The sequence below is a fragment of the Urocitellus parryii genome, chromosome 1 (genome assembly GCF_045843805.1).
Source record: "Urocitellus parryii isolate mUroPar1 chromosome 1, mUroPar1.hap1, whole genome shotgun sequence".
NCBI classification, from domain to species: domain Eukaryota; kingdom Metazoa; phylum Chordata; class Mammalia; order Rodentia; family Sciuridae; genus Urocitellus; species Urocitellus parryii.
The window spans coordinates 43,560,068-43,576,818 of record NC_135531.1 but is presented as its reverse complement, the minus strand read 5'-3'; the positions used below and the strand labels follow the sequence as shown (position 1 = coordinate 43,576,818).

The following is a 16,751-nucleotide window of genomic DNA, read 5'->3' as shown; positions in this document are numbered from 1 at the left end:
CCAACTATTGACATCATTTGCTCCAGACATCATCATGGTTTTATTATCTATGATCTTCTGAAAAAGATGATTCTTCTTCTGGCTTATTGTCAGAAGGACAGTAATATTCTAAGATTGCCTCACAATGCCTATATCATTCACCTTATTTTATCTTTATCAGGTGGGCATTATATCATCTCACATCATCACAAGAAAGATTAGTACCATAAGATATTTTGAGAGTCATATTCACATAACTATATTATATTGTTCTAATTTTTCTGTACTATTATTAATTTCTTCTATGCCTAATTTATAAATTAAACTTGTGTGTGTGTATATATATATGTATGTATATATAATGGGTAAAAACATACTGTAGATAGGAGTTAGTACTGTCTGAAGTTTCAGGCACACACTGAGGAGTCTTGAACTGTATCCCTTGTGGATGGAGCAGGACTACTTACTGTACTAGGATCACAAGGAAACTGATAATTTTTGGAGAAGGATCAATAAGAAATAGAGCATAAAATTCTAAAATACAATATTATTTGATTAAAACTTTGAAAATAATTTTGTCTTAAGATATAGAGTTTTATAGAAAAGCAGGCTTATTTTTAAGAAAAGTTACTTGATTTTAGTTATAAACTAAAACAAGTGTAAACTTTGCTGCTGCACAATCTGTCTCATCAATTTCTTTTCAAGTAACTTTTTTCACTACTTTTTTCAAACCTAGTTTTAATGACTAATTCTTTCTTTCTTTTTTTTTTAATTTAGGGCAACAGAGAAGTTTGATGATTGTAAAACGAAACCTGATACCCCCAACTCATGCCTTGTTGACTATTCTCCTGTGTATTTTGTCAACATTGAAGTCTGGGTAGAAGCAGAGAATGCCCTGGGGAACGTTACATCAGACCATATCAATTTTGATCCTATAGATAAAGGTAGTTATAAAACTGAATTTGAGAATTTTGTAGATTAAATAATGATTTATCAGTTATTTTTTTCAGATTTTAATTAATGTAGAAACAAGCATTTATTTAATTAATGTAGTGATTTTTACAAAGTCATTATATTGTCAATATTAAATATAATCATGGAAAAGAAAAGTAACCATAATCTAACCATACTAACAACTATTTTCACTTCAAATGTTATCTTTTTGTATTTGTCCCATTCTCTTAACGTTTTATACCATTGCAATCACAGTATACATGTTCCCTTGTTATTCTTTTCAAACTTTTGATTTATCATAAACATTTACTTGCTTTTGATATCTGAACCTGAAAAACATAATATACTAAACTGACAAGGAAAACTAGTTTCTTTAGAAATCTTTTCTTTCCATTTTATAATGTATCATCATACCATTTTCAGAGAAATTAGTTCATGTGCTAAAAATAAGTGAATCATGTAAAATAAAGAAAAATATAAAAAGAGTGTATTTGATTTTCTTTTTGAAGTTGTAAAAATAAAATGTGATCAATATCAGATTCTATTTTATTCTTTAGTGAAGCCTAATCCACCACGTAATTTATCAGTGAGCAACTCAGAGGAACTGTCCAGTATCTTAAAATTATCCTGGATCAATCCAAGTATTAAGAGTGTGATAAGACTGAAATATAACATTCAGTATAGGACCAAAGATGCCTCAACTTGGAACCAGGTAAATTGAAAGTTACTGTTTATTCAAATAGTCTTTTTTGAACCCTCTAACATAAAAGTCTCAATCATTTTCTGAATGTCTGATTTTCTGGTTATGTGAAATATTTTGCTTAACAACTGTTGTAGGTCTTTATTTCTAACAAGAGCAAACAGGAAGACATCCAGATAGAAAAATACAGCTATGCTGTGTACAGTAACCTTTAAATGAAATATGGAAGTGATGAAGGGTGACAGGAAAGAGCATTTTTGATGGTAGGTAAAAGGAACATAAGTAATAAGAAGCAAATTAAGTAGAGGAACAAAAATAAATGGATTACAAGGATGAAGGTAGAGCAGGTGTTGGCATATTACAGTTTGCAAACAAAGTTCAGCCTGCCATCTGATTTTACAAATAAAGTATTATTGGAACACAGCCACACTCATTCGTTAACATACTGTCTTTTTATGCAAAAAATGGAAAGAGTCAAGCCCTTGCAACAGAGACTCTCTGGCGCTTAAGGCTGAAATAACTTACAGGCTGGGGTTGTGGCTCAGTGGTAGAACATTCGACTGACACACTTGAGGCACTGGGTTTGATGGTTTGATCCTTAGCACCACATAAAAATAAATAAGGTCAAATAATTTACTATTTATCCCTTTATAGAAAGTTTGCCAACTTCTATGGTGGGTGCTGGGGGTGGTGGTGAAGGGTCTTGGCAAAAGAGAGAAGGGATAAAAGAAAAATTAGATCATCATGTTTATTTCCCCTGCTTTCTCCACCTAAGGTTGTGCCCATCAAGGCAGCTCTCTCTATCTGATCCTCTTCTTTCAGGCTTTGGTGCCTTGCCTTTTCCCTGTGGCCTTTAGAGGTGGTAATAGCTATAAGCTCCAGAGTGTTAACTACACTAAGAAATCCCTATACTTTTGACCATAGTTCTTTTACATAACCCTCCTTGAATTCATTCTAACTGGGGTGTACCATCTATTTCATACTGAGATCCTGAGTAGGAGGGAAAAAGAGGAAGGAGGGAGAAGGAAAGAAATTAAACCCAATAACATTTACTGATTTTGACTTGCATTTATTTCTCCTCAGAGGTTGAGTTTAATTTGTTAGTCTTACTGTTTTCTGAAATTGTATACAATTTAGTCCTAATTTGTTGGCGATTTGTTCCTGTTGTTGCTGAATTTGCTTTATTTTCAGATTCCTCCTGAAGATACAGCATCTACCCGGTCTTCATTCACTGTCCAGGACCTTAAGCCTTTTACAGAATATGTGTTTAGGGTTCGCTGTATGAAGGAAGATGGTAAGGGATTTTGGAGTGATTGGAGTGAAGATGCAAGTGGGATCACATATGAAGATAGTAAGTAAATAAATGAGGATATAAAGCTAGTAGAATTCTGTCTGTGAATCATGTCTGGTTTTAATAACAGATCTCATTGCTTCTTATTTTATGATCATTCAAAATAAAGTGTCATACTTTTTTAAGGATATTGAGATAGATGATTTAATATGCATTATTGATAGTTTATTTTATACTTCAACTGTCATGGGAAGGTACCTTAAATGCCATCAAAAAACCTTTACTTAACTGTTGATAAGTACAGAACATTTTATTCAGAGTGATCCAGCAATACCCCTAACTAGAGAAAAGATATTTATATCTTTCATTCATTTATTTCTACCAGCACTTGATAAGTCCCTGGAAATCAAGTGATCTGGGATCTGAATTGGTTGATTTTCATTTTTTCCCCCTCATGGATAATAGAAGATGTATAGTGTAGAATACAGTAGGATGTAAAGTCTAGAGTAAGACTTCCTGCACAAAGCGTTAACATTACTGAGTCTTTTGTGTGGCCATCAAGCAATAATAGATTGCTTATAGGCGTATAGATTTTTCATTTTGAATCTTTTCCTATTGCAGTTTTCACTCTTCAGTTGTCAGCAACAGCAGCTATGGCTTATCTGTATCCCTTCGCTTCCAACTGTGTTAAAGGTTTAGGTCATTGTGTGAATTGAGAATGTCAAAAGTAACCTTCTCCCTTCAGAATTTATTCTCTCTGCTCTCAGAAATGCCAGGTTAGCAGTCTTGCTATTTGCTGATTTGAGAGTCCTCAGATTCCTTTGACTTGACCAGGAATTAGATTCTTCGGACCTTTATAGAGTTACATGGATCCTTTGGGGAAGTTCATGAAGCACTTCAAAGTGCAGGCAAAATTATTGTGTGGTTAGCATATGCATCTCCCTGGGGTGAGGGTGTATAATCTTAGATAAGAGATCTTTGGAGCCAAGAACATTATGAACCTTTGGACAAAGTTTTTCCTAAGCTTAAAGAATGAAGCCTCTAGTTTCTCTTGACGTTAGAAAATATTTCTGGCCCATAAATTTTTCTTTATAATTTCATGTTCTTTATTTTGTTTGGGTGCTGCAGCAGACTTGTGTATATGTCTATGTGAACCTCTTAGGCTGAGCCTTTTCCCCAGCTTTCCTGACCTGTTTGTTCTATTCTCTATTTTGTCATGTATCCGTATATCTTCATGGCCAGGATATCACTGCTCAGGTTTTACTCTGATTGTGACTTTACTCTGTTGAATACTGGGCTTATAATTATACTTACCAGATTTTTGAAATATCAGATACAGGAATGTTTTTAAACCTAATTACAGTGATCCATCCTTATCTGTAGTTTCACATTCCATGGTTTCAGTTTTCCATAGTCCAAAGATACAAGATGGAAAATTCCAGAGAAACACTTAATAAGTTTAAAATAACTATTATTACTACATATTGTTATTTATTGTTGTTGATCTCTTACTGTGCCCAATTTCCAAATTAAAATCTATCATTATTACGCATGTTTGTATGTATAGAAAACAGCATATATGGAATTCAGTACTGTCCAGAGTTCCAGGCATCTACTGAGGTTCTTAGAATGCATTCTCTGCAGATAAGAGATGGCTACTATATTGGTACTTTACACTTTTTTTTTTTTTTTTTTTTTTGGAGGTACTAAGGATTGAATCCAGGAGCATTCTACCTCTGAGCTACATCCCCAGCCCTTTACATTTTTAATTTCCAGACACGATTTTGGTTAAGTTGCCCAGGGTTGCCTTAAACTTCCAATCCTTCTGCCTCAACCTCCCAATTGACCAGTATTACAGGCATGCACCACATGCCTGGTAGTATTTGATACTTATATTCTTCTATCTCTTTGATATCCCAACATAAAGCAATAAACTTTTGTGACATTTCCTACATTTAGTTTCTTTTTATATTATGTTTATATACTTAGAGGTTTTAGACATATTTTAGGCATATATTTGTATATTTCTGTATGATTTTTCAATTTGATAATTAACAATAAATAGTATCAGTTGATTTTTATCATGTATACACACACTGTTTTTTTTAATTGGGGGGGGGGGGGGCAGTGCTAAGAATCGATCCCAGTGTCTTGCCCAGTGAGCAACTCCAGGCCTGTATTTTCTTTTTTAAAAGTCATTAGTATTGACTAATTTTTTAAAAGTATTATAATTGTAAGATATGGTATTCAACAGAACAAGAAAAGATTTAGAATAAGTTAAGCAATAATGTGTTGATCATGAAGAGGCAATTATAAATGACAAAGCAGAGAAGAGAGGTTAGGCAGATCAGGAAGGCTGGGGGAAAGGCTGTCAGCACAGAGATTAACATGATTGTACATGTTATACATGTATAGAGCAGCATCTGAGCAGAATAAAGAACATGAAATTGTAAGAAATAAATAATGACATCTTTTGGTTATTGCTTAGAACACATTTTTATCTTTATAATTTTGAGGTTAGAAAAAGTTTCTTTAATCTGTAGCTAGGCTCGGTGGTATAGGCCTGTCCTGTAGTCCCAGCTACTTAGGAGGCAGAGGCAAGAAGTTTACTTGAGCCCAGGAGTCCAAGGCCAGCCTGGGCAACATAGCAAGACCCTATTTCAAAAAAATAAATTAAATAAAATTATTATCTAAATCATCAAGCTATTACCATGTCTAAAGGAAAACCCAGATATATCTTGATGGGATGGGAAAATGCTGTGAAGAGCTAGACACATCATGAGATGAAAGGGAAAGAATATTAAGAACAAAGTAAGAGAATAATTTACAGGATTTTATTATATTCAGATAAAAATATTTTAAATTTTTGTGTTTTCTTTAGGACCATCCAAAGCACCAAGTTTCTGGTATAGGATAAATCCATCCCATTCTCTTGGCTATAGATCTGTACAACTTATATGGAAGGTAAAAAAAAAAAAAAAAAATTCTATTTTTTATCTCTCTTATAGGTATATTTTAATGTTATTATTGGTATAAGTTTTTTAATACTTAATTTTTATTCATCTTAAGATCAGCAAAGCATTTGATATTTTTAACAAAGCTTTATGTAGGGATTAAGTTCATAAACTGCAAATAATATCTCATTTGTTATTTCAGCACAGTTCTATGAAAGTGTAAAACCTACAAGAGGTACCCTTTTGTATACTTTATTGAATTTACCAGGGTGCCTCATAGAAAGCAATAAAGGTTTGCAGTAATCAAAATGTATTATAATAAGTTGATATGTGTACATGAGTACATCATACTAAAAAGAGTAGGGAGAAAATACCCAAGTATAAATAATATAGACCAACATAGCATAATGCAGAATTCTGTGCAGAACTGGAAGCTAACTGAAAAATGGTACGTCCCCTTGTTCAGTTGAGCTTCATTCTTTTACTCTTCATCCAGTGGATAGTGGTATTACTTTAGTACTGACTGCAAAATAAATTTACCAGTTTCTTCCAATTAAATGTTTAGAGGTTTGATATAATGGTAGAATTTGTGAATATAAAAAAGTAATTATTCAATATTTATGAAACTTTTAAAAATAATATTTTATTACAGACATTGCCTCCTTTTGAAGCCAATGGGAAAATCTTGGATTATGAAGTGACTCTTACAAGATGGAAATCACTTTTACAAAATTACACAGTTAATGACACAAAATTGACAGTAAACCTCACAAATGATCGCTATAGTGCAACTCTGGCAGCCAGAAATCTAGTTGGCAAATCAGATGCTTCCATTTTAACTATCCCTGCCTCTGACTTTCAAGGTTTGTGTCTGTAAAATGGAGTCTGGATCATGGATGAAAAGAGTGGTTAGGTATAGATAAGGATCCTGTAAAAACACAAATGAATTAAGATTACCTGAGTATCAGAGATGATGGTATTTTCAGAAATCAGTCAGAAAGCAGATTTCTTTAGAATGCATGGAATGACTTCCCATCCCCATGTAACTCATTTAGACTTTTTAGCATGCTGTTCAGCTCATTTAAGCATTTTCTGATTGATTAACCTAATTTTAAAAATATTTAAGGTTTTGAGAAGTTTCTATGCATATATTGTTTATTGGTGGTTTTCAGAGAAGAAAAAAGTTGAAAGTTGCTGTTACAAACTTGCATACACAAAATATTTAAAGAATTTAAGGAAAACAAGAATTTTTAAAGATCAGTTGACATGTAAGTTAAAAGAAAGGGCTTTTTATTCATGGAAATAAATGTTATGTCCTACAAAACATGATAAATTGCATTTAGAAATGACTATAAGAGATTGAAGTTTGAAATCACGAATGTTCATTCATTGTATTGACATCAAACTTTGTTTTAAAGCTACTCACCCTGTAACAAATCTGAAAGCGTTCCCCAAAGATAACATGCTTTGGGTAGAATGGACTGCTCCAAGTAAATCTGTAAAGAAATATATACTTGAATGGTGTGTACTGTCGGATAAATCACCCTGTATCCCAGACTGGCAGCAAGAAGATGGTACTGTGCATCGCACCTATTTAAGAGGTATACCTGGCTAGAAACATCTAAGTTGATATCCTTTTTCTAATGCATTTAGACAGCTTTTTCATTTGCATATTCTTTTCTGGCTTATACGCATTGTAGTCCATTGAAAAGAACCAATTTAGCATAACCCTACTAATTACTAGATGTGTGACTATCAACGAATAACATTTAACCTCTCTGAACTATGGACAGAATAGGGGTAATACTGTCTTTTTGGCTTTTTATACCCAAATATCATTCTTATCACCACAAGAACACTCACAAAACTGTAAAAAAGTATAAAATAATCTAGTCTTGAGTACTGATTGGTTGTGTATTCTCTGCATCTGACTTAACTCTTCATTCTTCCAATGAGAAAATAGTTCCTTATAGCCTTTGGATGACTTGCTGAACTTCTTAGAGCCATAGATTAGGGTAGTCCAACCAGAATGCAGGTTTCCTTGTACCTTTTAATTTTAACTGCTAACACAGAACAGAAAACAATGTGTTTTGTTTGGGGTTATTGAGTTGTTGTTTTTGTTGTTTGCGGTGCTGGGGATTGGACCCAGGGCCTGGCGTATGCTGGGCAAGCCCTCTACCACTGAGCCACATCCCCAACTCCAAAACATAATAGTTTTGTAGCATTCCAAACAGAATTATTCTGTGTGGTGAGTAACTACTTATGTGGCTGTAATATATAATGGCTATGAAGAGAAAATAAAAACATTCAGTGAGTATGTGCTTTTTTAATAAAGAAGGGAATAATCATTACACTTAACCTGTAGATAATATCAGAGAAAAGCCCTAAGCAGAGAGAGAACCTGCCATAAATTTTTTTGAGCTTTATTCATTAGGTAGGTTGTTTGGATTTTACTAACCTATTATTTAATGTACAGTTTAAATATGCCTGATTGTCTAGTTTATCAACCTTATTGAATAAAAGCAATGGTGGAACCAAGGAGAAGACAGATTGGAAATAACTAGACCTAAGAAGCTTAAAAAGCCTAGTGTAGGTTCTGGAGACATCAGGGTTTCAAGGCTCCACAGGCCTGAAAGCATCACTATCACAGTAGACTTTAAAAATAGCGTATTTCTTGATAATGTGGTCTCTTCAAGAAAAGGTAAAATTACTCTGTGTAAGAAGGCAAATGTGCATATAACTTTATGAATAATAGTTAAGGAAATACAAGTTCTTGTTGAAGATAAAAGCTTCAATATCAAACACCATTTTCTTTTGTGTGTGTGTATGTTTGCATATCTTTTTAAAATTTTTATTAATTTTTTATATATGACAGTGGAATGTATTACAATTCATATTACACAAACAGAGAACACTTTTTCATATCTCTGGTTGTATACAAAGTATATTCACACCAATTTGTGTCTTCATACATGTATTTTGGATAATGATGTCCATCACATTCCACCATCATTTCTAACCCCCTGTCCCTCCCCTTCCCCTCTCACCCTTCTGGCCTATCTAGAGTTCGTCTATTCCTCCCATGCTCCCCCTCCCTACCTCACTATGAATCAGCCTCCTTATATCAGAGAAAAGAACCGGCATTTGTTTTTTTGGGATTGGCTAACTAACTTCACTTAGCATTATCTTCTCCAATTCCATCCATTTACCTGCAAATGCCATGATTTTATTTTCTTTTATTGCTGAGTAATATTCCATTGTGCATATATGCCACATTTTTCTTATAACCACAGTTTCTTTATCCATTCATCTATTGAAGAGCATCTAGGTTGGTTCCACAATTTAGCTATTGTGAATTGTGCTGCTATAGTCATTGATGTGGCTGTGTCCCTGTAGTATGCTGTTTTTTAAGTCCTTTGGGTATAGACCTAGGAGAGGGATAGCTGCGTCAAATGTTGGTTCCATTCCCAGTTTTGCAAGGAATCTCCATACTGCTTTCCATATTGGCTACACCAATTTGCAGTCCCACCAGCAATGTATGAGTGCACCTTTTTCCCTACATCCTTACCAACACTTACTATTGTTTATATTCATAATTGCTGCCATTCTGACTGGAATAAGATGAAATCTTAGAGTAGATTTGATTTGCATTTCTCTAATTCCTATGATGAACACTTTTTCATATATTTGTTAATTGATTATATATCTTCTGAGAAGTGTTTATTTAGGTCTTTGGCCCATTTATTGATAGAGCTATTTGTTTTTTTGGATAAACACTATTTTCTGATGTGGATAGATAATACACTGTATAAAAAGGGAAAATTTCATTCTACATACTAAAAGAATAGATTACTTTGATAATTTGAAGAGATTATTAATAAAAGAAATCTGCATTTAAGATAACTTTTTCTTTTAAATTACAGGGGAAATTATCACTTTTTTTTTTTTAATTTTTTTTTTTCAACTTACCTGAGAAGCCATAACTCTTAATGCTTTCCCTTAGGTCTATTAGTGGCATCTTGCTCATTAGGCAGTTCTCAAAATTAGGTAAGATATGAGTTGTCAAACTAAGTAAGCTTTAGAAGAATTTGAGGTCAGTGTTTTATAAGTCCTGAATGTAAATATAATAATTGTTTTTATTAACAATATAAGTAGTTTTATATACTGTATTGGCAATAAAAGTAATATTGACTTTTTATGAACAGTTTTACCCTTAAGCTTGAGTCCCATAAATAAAAGATAATGCTTACTTAGAAAACTGCCATTTTAAAGGAAAATGTAATGATAAAGAAATTATAATGTGAAAATAGATAATAGAATTAATTTGTATTTTTCATTATCAAAAAAAATGCTTAATCTGCTATTCTTACTTTAGGGAAACTAATGGAGAGCAAATGTTATTTGATAACTATTACTCCAGTTTATGCCAATGGACCGGGAAGCCCTGAATCTACAAAGGCATACCTTAAACAAGCTCGTAAGTCCACACTCACTTTCGTTGAAGAATGTTGTTTAGTTTTAACAAAGACCTTTTATCATTTTTAAGTAAGGATACTTCTCATGATATTCAAATAATTTTAGTTAGTTTCTAAATTCTGTTGCTTTGTAGTTAGCAAATACATTTATTCTGTTATAGCACCTTCCAAAGGACCTACTGTTCGGACAAAAAAAGTGGGGAAGAATGAAGCTGTCTTAGAGTGGGACCAACTTCCTGTTGATGTTCAGAATGGATTTATCAGAAATTACACTATATTTTATAGAACCATCATTGGAAATGAAACTGGTAATAATAAAACTGTATCAGTTACTAAGAATTATATTTTTTTCTTAAGCTATTAAATACTAATTTCTCATCTTGCTGCATTATCCATCTTTTTATTTCATATATTTTATTGTTGTTTACATATATTATTTTTTGAAGACACTTGAGAATATGTCATGCTTGTTCATGGCTTTATTTAAAAATTATTACATCGTGCTTAAGGAAGAATATTATGTCAGAGTTATAAAGGTTGTTTTCTGAGAAAATGTTTTTATTACTTTTAAACATTTTTACCTAACAAATATAGAACAAAGCAAAACCATTGAATTATTTTTTAAAAATATTTTAAGTTGTAGTTGGACACAACACCTTTATTTTATTTATTTATTTTTATGTGGTGCTGAGGATCAAACCCAGGACCTCGCACATGCTAGGCAAGCGCTGTACCACTGAGCCACAACCACAGCCCCCAAAATGTTGAATTATTGGATAAAGCTGTTTTTTATTTCTTCCAGCTGTGAATGTGGATTCTTCCCACACAGAATATACACTGTCCTCCTTGACCAGTGACACATTGTACATGGTACGGATGACAGCATACACAGATGAAGGTGGAAAGGACGGTCCAGAATTCACTTTTACTACACCGAAGTTTGGTAAGAAATGATGAATTGTTTTTTCTTATTTTATCTTGTTTTAAAATTAAACAGACTAGAAATGGGATTACTGTGCTAAAATTTTGTTTAAAAGTACACCTTTAGCCGATAGGGGTATAGCTCTGTAGTGCACAGAGCCCTGGGTTTGATCCCTAGCACAAAACAAAACAAAATAATGTACCATTGGATTCATAAAATGAAGTGTTCATAAATTATGATTTTTATATTTATATGGTTTAGATGTTTCTTTTAACTATAGGGAATGTTATTCCTGACCTTTTTGGTGTTACACTGTTTCTGACTAAATTCACCTATACTCTGAATCCCACAAGAACTTGCATATCCCCCTCAGTGGATTCATCTTTTTCCACTGGATTAGTTGTTATAGTTTTTCCTCTTCTCTTCTCTTGTTCCTTCCATTTATAATCAGGTTGCTTGAAAAACTAGTGCACCTTGGAATCTCCACTAGTACCTCCAGCTCAGTCACTAGAAGCAGGCTTCCCACTCCACCACTGTTCTGAAACCTCTCTGGTGTTCTCATCGAAGACCTTAGACATCATATCCAGTGCATACTTTTTAAACTTTACCTTTTTTCCATTTTATTTATTATAGGATCTATTTGGCCTTTCCATTCTTGAAATTCCCTCCTCCCCTGGTTCATCCAATCATATCTTTCTTTGTTTTTCTACTAGCACTCTCCTGAATCTCCCTCCTCTCTGGCACCGTCCCTCTTGTTCTTTTTCTGTTCAGCCTTTACATCATTTATTCCCCAAAACTCTGTTCTTTGCCAATTTCTTTATCTGCCTATTCATACTCCCTGTCATGAGTAAACCATCCTCTTTCCTTCTTGAATACATTTCTCTTTCTTTGTTCCAGGCCACAATCATCCAGCTCTGCCAAAACAGAAATTTAGATGTGATTACAAAAAATTTCTTTTTTCCCTCCTTGACACCAAGTGTCAAGTTCTGCCAGTTATACCTAATTATTGCTGGCCCATGTGCTTTCAGAAGCAGCAGCTTGCTCCAACTGCAATCTCCTCGTTATTCTGTCCAACTTTTCACCTTTTCCTGCATTGTCCTAGTGTGGATCCTCCTCTTTTCTTGTTTTTATTGTTCCTGTAGCCTTCCAAAAGAACACTTAAATGCATTCTTTCTTGTTCCAACTATTTGAATTATTATAGAAATTACCTTATTTTCTTGAATTGTATTTGTGGCTCTCACCCCTCAAATGCTTCAATAAGGGGAATGATAAATAGCAATCTACATGTTCCTCATTAGTTCATTGATTGCTGAATGAGAAAATAAATGATGAGTGACTACATAAAATACATAATAAAAGGTCCTGAGCATTTCTATTAGGGCTAATAATGAATATAGTTTTGAGGATAAGGTTTGTCCTGTATTGTGACATGTTAATAGATATATAGTGAATGATACTTGAAATAAAGCATTGAAAAAAATAATAAGACTTGAAAAATATTTTCCCTAATTACAAAAGTAATGTTCATTATAGGGAATATATACAGTAAAATACAAAGAGGAAGAAAAATTATTCTTAATCCCTCATTTATAAATAATCTAACATATAATTTAGTTGAAGAAACATGGCAAAAGTTAAAAAAAATATATACTGGGTTATGTGAGTAGGAGTTTAACGATTGTACGGGGATTTTCATCTTTAGAGAAGAGTTCATGGAAAAGGCAATGCTGGAGCCTTAAGTTTAGGATGTGGACAATTGGGAAAAAGAAGATGTCATAGAGTGGCACAAACAAATGTCCAAGGCATGAAAACATAAAAGCCATTTTTTCTGTGCCAGTCTGTGTGCCTCATGAGCATCTTTTCTAAAATTCTCAACTCTATATCCAGTATATTATCTTTTTGAAAATAACTTACAATTTTTACCTCAATTCTATTTTTTATTAATTTTTTTAGTTGTAGATGGACACAATACCTTTATGTAATTTATATGTGATGCTGAGGATTGAATCCTCATTCTAGCCAGGCAAGTATTTTACCACTGAGCCATACCGCAGCCCTCAATTGTATTTTTATTCCTTATAAAAAAGTTAAATTTGTTGTTGAATTGTTTCATAGCTTTTGCAGTTCTACCCAGTGTTCATATTCAGATATAATTTTTCCATTTTATGGTGATGAACATTAAAATATTAAGCTTTTGCTAAGATTCTGAGTGCAGATCATAATTATAATGAATGGTTAGGTTTGAAAGCTTTAACAGACCAGATATATTGTCTTTTGAGTCATTTTATTCCCCCAACCAACATGTATTTTATGCTTACTACCTGGTCATGGTACTATGTAAGGAGAAATTGTTAGGATATGATTTAACAAGGAGGGAAGGAACACTTTTAAAGTTCAAAAAGACTGAAAAGTCAAGAAAGTACTTTATCTATTCAACAGGCATTGGTTGGGAGGTTGTATTATTTCCCTTTTGTATGTGTGTCAATTATTTCTCATCACAATCTTTCCTTTTTTTTAGCTCAAGGAGAAATAGAAGCCATAGTCGTGCCTGTTTGCTTAGCATTCCTGTTGACAACTCTTCTGGGAGTATTGTTCTGCTTTAATAAGAGAGACTTGTAAGTACCTATATTCATAGTTTTGTATTTCCCCCAAGCATTATTGATCTATAATTTACATATAATAAAATTCATCCATTTAAAAAAATTTTTTTTTAGTTGTAGATGGACACAACACCTTTATTGTATTTGTTTATTTTTATGTGATGCCGGGGATCAAACCCAGTGCCTCACTCATGCTAGGCAAGTGCTCTACCACTGAGCCACAACCCCAGCCCCTAAAATTCATCCATTTTTAGTTTACGGTTTGATGAAAGTTTGCAAAAGTGCACAGATGTATAACATTTCCATCACCCTAAATTTCTTCATTGTTTATTCTTATCTTCCTCCCTCAATCCTTGACCTCAGGCAATTACTAATCTGTAACTATAGGTTTGCCTTATTTAGAATTTCATGTACTTGAAATCAAACAGCTTGTAGCCCTTTGTGTGTGATGTCTTTCACTTAACATTTTTGAGATTCATGTTGTTGCATTTACTTCTTTTCTCCTTTCTATGGCTGTATAGTATTCTGCAGTATGGATATGTTAAAATTTATCCATTTGTTATGGAAGTTTGGTTGTTTCTAATCTTTGGCCAACATGTATAATAATGTTGTGAACATTCATGTGCAAAACTTTGTATGGGCATATATTTTCATTTATCTTTAATAAATAACTATAATTGGGAGTGCTGGGCTATATGGTAAGCCTATGTTTAACTTTGTAAGAAATTGCTAGACTTTTTCAAAATGGCTACACCATCTGGCATTCCCACCAGCAGTGTTCCGTACCATCACCAACACTTGATTCTGTCAGTTTTTCATTTTAGTGGTTGTATAGTATTGTCTCATTATGGTTTAATATCCATTTCCTTGCTGACTATTAATGAATCTTCTCATATGTCACATATCTTCTTTTGTGACATGTCTGTTTGAAGTTTAAAAACTTAAGACGATTTGTTAATATTGAGCTGCAAGAGTTCATGCTCTCATTACAAAGTTTTTACCAAATGTGTTTTGCAAATTTTTGTCCCAGGCTGTACATTGCCATTTTGTTCGCTTAACTGTGACATTAAAACAGCAGAAGTTTTTAACTGTGAAATCCATTTTGTTTCCTGCATTTTGTGTCATGTTTAAAAAATCTCTGCCTGACCCAGTGTCAAAAATGTTCTCTCCTGTGTTTTCTTCTAGAAGTTCAGTAGTTTTCACTACCATGTCTACAATTTATTCCTAGTTAATTTTTGTGCACGGTGTGAGTTCAGGGTCAAGGTATATTTTTATCCCAGATACCTAACACCATTTATTTTTATAAGATTATTGTTTTGCTAGTGAATTGCCTTGGCACCTTTTCTAGAAATCATTAGTCTGGACATAAAGGTTTATATCTATTTCTGGGCCCTCAGTTCTGTTCCATTTCACTCTGTGTCTATTCTCATGCCAGTACCACACTGTCTTGTCTTTTTTGTAAAAAAAAAAAAAGAGAGAAAGAAAATCGATCATATTTTGTATCAGTGAATACTGATAATTGGAAATTATACATTTTTTGCTTTTAATTTTGTTTTGGCTAAATTAAATTTTTAAGTGATTTTATTGCAGGATATCAGAGACTTTAAATTGAATACTGATTGAGTTTAGCCTTATTATTGTTTTTCATTGTGAATACATTAAGATCCGTATATATTTTAACAGTATTTATCCATATATATTTTAACAGTATATTTCTATTTGTCACAAAAAAAAACAATTTGTTTAGCATTGGGGTAAAGTGTAGGTATGTTTTGTTCTTTAGTTAATTGATTTGCTTCTTAATAGTTTTAGATGACCAGTTCAGAAAGAAAGAGAATATTAGTTGTTTATTACATGTGGTTCTACATATGCCTTTTTTTTCTCTCTCTCTTCAGAATTAAAAAACACATCTGGCCTAATGTTCCAGATCCTTCAAAGAGTCATATTGCCCAGTGGTCACCTCATACCCCTCCAAGGGTAAGATAAAATGCATCTGATTTGTTTATAATGCAGAGATATATTAGGATACATTTATAGAGTTTAACCAAAAGATAATCACGCTGAATCAAAAAAGTAAATGTGTCAGGTGCAGTAGCATGCACCTATAATTAGCTGCTCAGAAGACTGAGGCAGTAGGATCACAAGTTTGAGTCTAACCTTGTCTCAAAATAAAACACAAAACGGCTGGTGATGTGATAGAGTGCCCCCTGAATTCAATCCCCAGTATAGGAAAAAAAAAAAAAAAAGTAAATGAAAATAATATAGTATGTAGATGAATGTTACAGTCAAAATTTTAAATAACAACTGCTTTCTGGGGTTCATTTCATAGCATATTTGATATTCCTAATTCTGTTCAATAAACATTACAAATATTTGATTAAACTTGCAAACTGAAAACTTGAAGTGCTAAAACTGCCAATGTGAGAGAAACTGTTATGTGAGCATTCAGGATTGGATTTGATATTTAAATCTGGTTTACCAATCTACTGTTTTAATACTGATGAAATGATTTCTACACTAAATTCTTCAAACTAAAAATATGTCCTAGGTGCTGGGACTGTGGCTCAATGGAGGTGCACTTGCCCAGCATATGTGAGGCACTGGGTTCGATTCTCAGCACCACATAAAAATAAATAAAATAAAGGTCTGTCAATGACTAAAAAAAAAAAAAATTTTTTTAAAGTCCTAAAGGGCAAGTTGTTTGCATTTATTATCCTCTAATAATCCCTGAGTTTTTATATTAACAAATTAAAGATGTGTTGTATATTTTTTACCTTTTATAAAACCTTACCCATTGAAGTTGTTTTGTTTTCTTTGTACTAGGAATTGAACCCAGGGATGCTTTACCACTGAGACACATCCCCCAGTCCCCCTAC

At 33.1% G+C, this 16,751-nt stretch overlaps 1 protein-coding gene across 2 annotated transcripts in view; it reads left to right on the top strand.

The window, feature by feature from the left end:
• The window catches only part of Il6st (interleukin 6 cytokine family signal transducer), a 49,058-nt gene that overhangs the window by 24,209 nt on the left and 8,098 nt on the right, over positions 1–16,751 (top strand). For both annotated transcript variants that reach the window (XM_026385921.2, XM_026385922.2), the window contains 11 exons: positions 757–923; positions 1,491–1,645; positions 2,825–2,984; positions 5,806–5,888; positions 6,531–6,741; positions 7,297–7,479; positions 10,254–10,355; positions 10,515–10,661; positions 11,156–11,296; positions 13,794–13,890; positions 15,771–15,852. In XM_026385921.2, the coding sequence (XP_026241706.1) occupies positions 757–923; positions 1,491–1,645; positions 2,825–2,984; positions 5,806–5,888; positions 6,531–6,741; positions 7,297–7,479; positions 10,254–10,355; positions 10,515–10,661; positions 11,156–11,296; positions 13,794–13,890; positions 15,771–15,852 (1,528 nt within the window). The remainder of the gene's footprint in view (positions 1–756; positions 924–1,490; positions 1,646–2,824; positions 2,985–5,805; positions 5,889–6,530; positions 6,742–7,296; positions 7,480–10,253; positions 10,356–10,514; positions 10,662–11,155; positions 11,297–13,793; positions 13,891–15,770; positions 15,853–16,751) is intronic.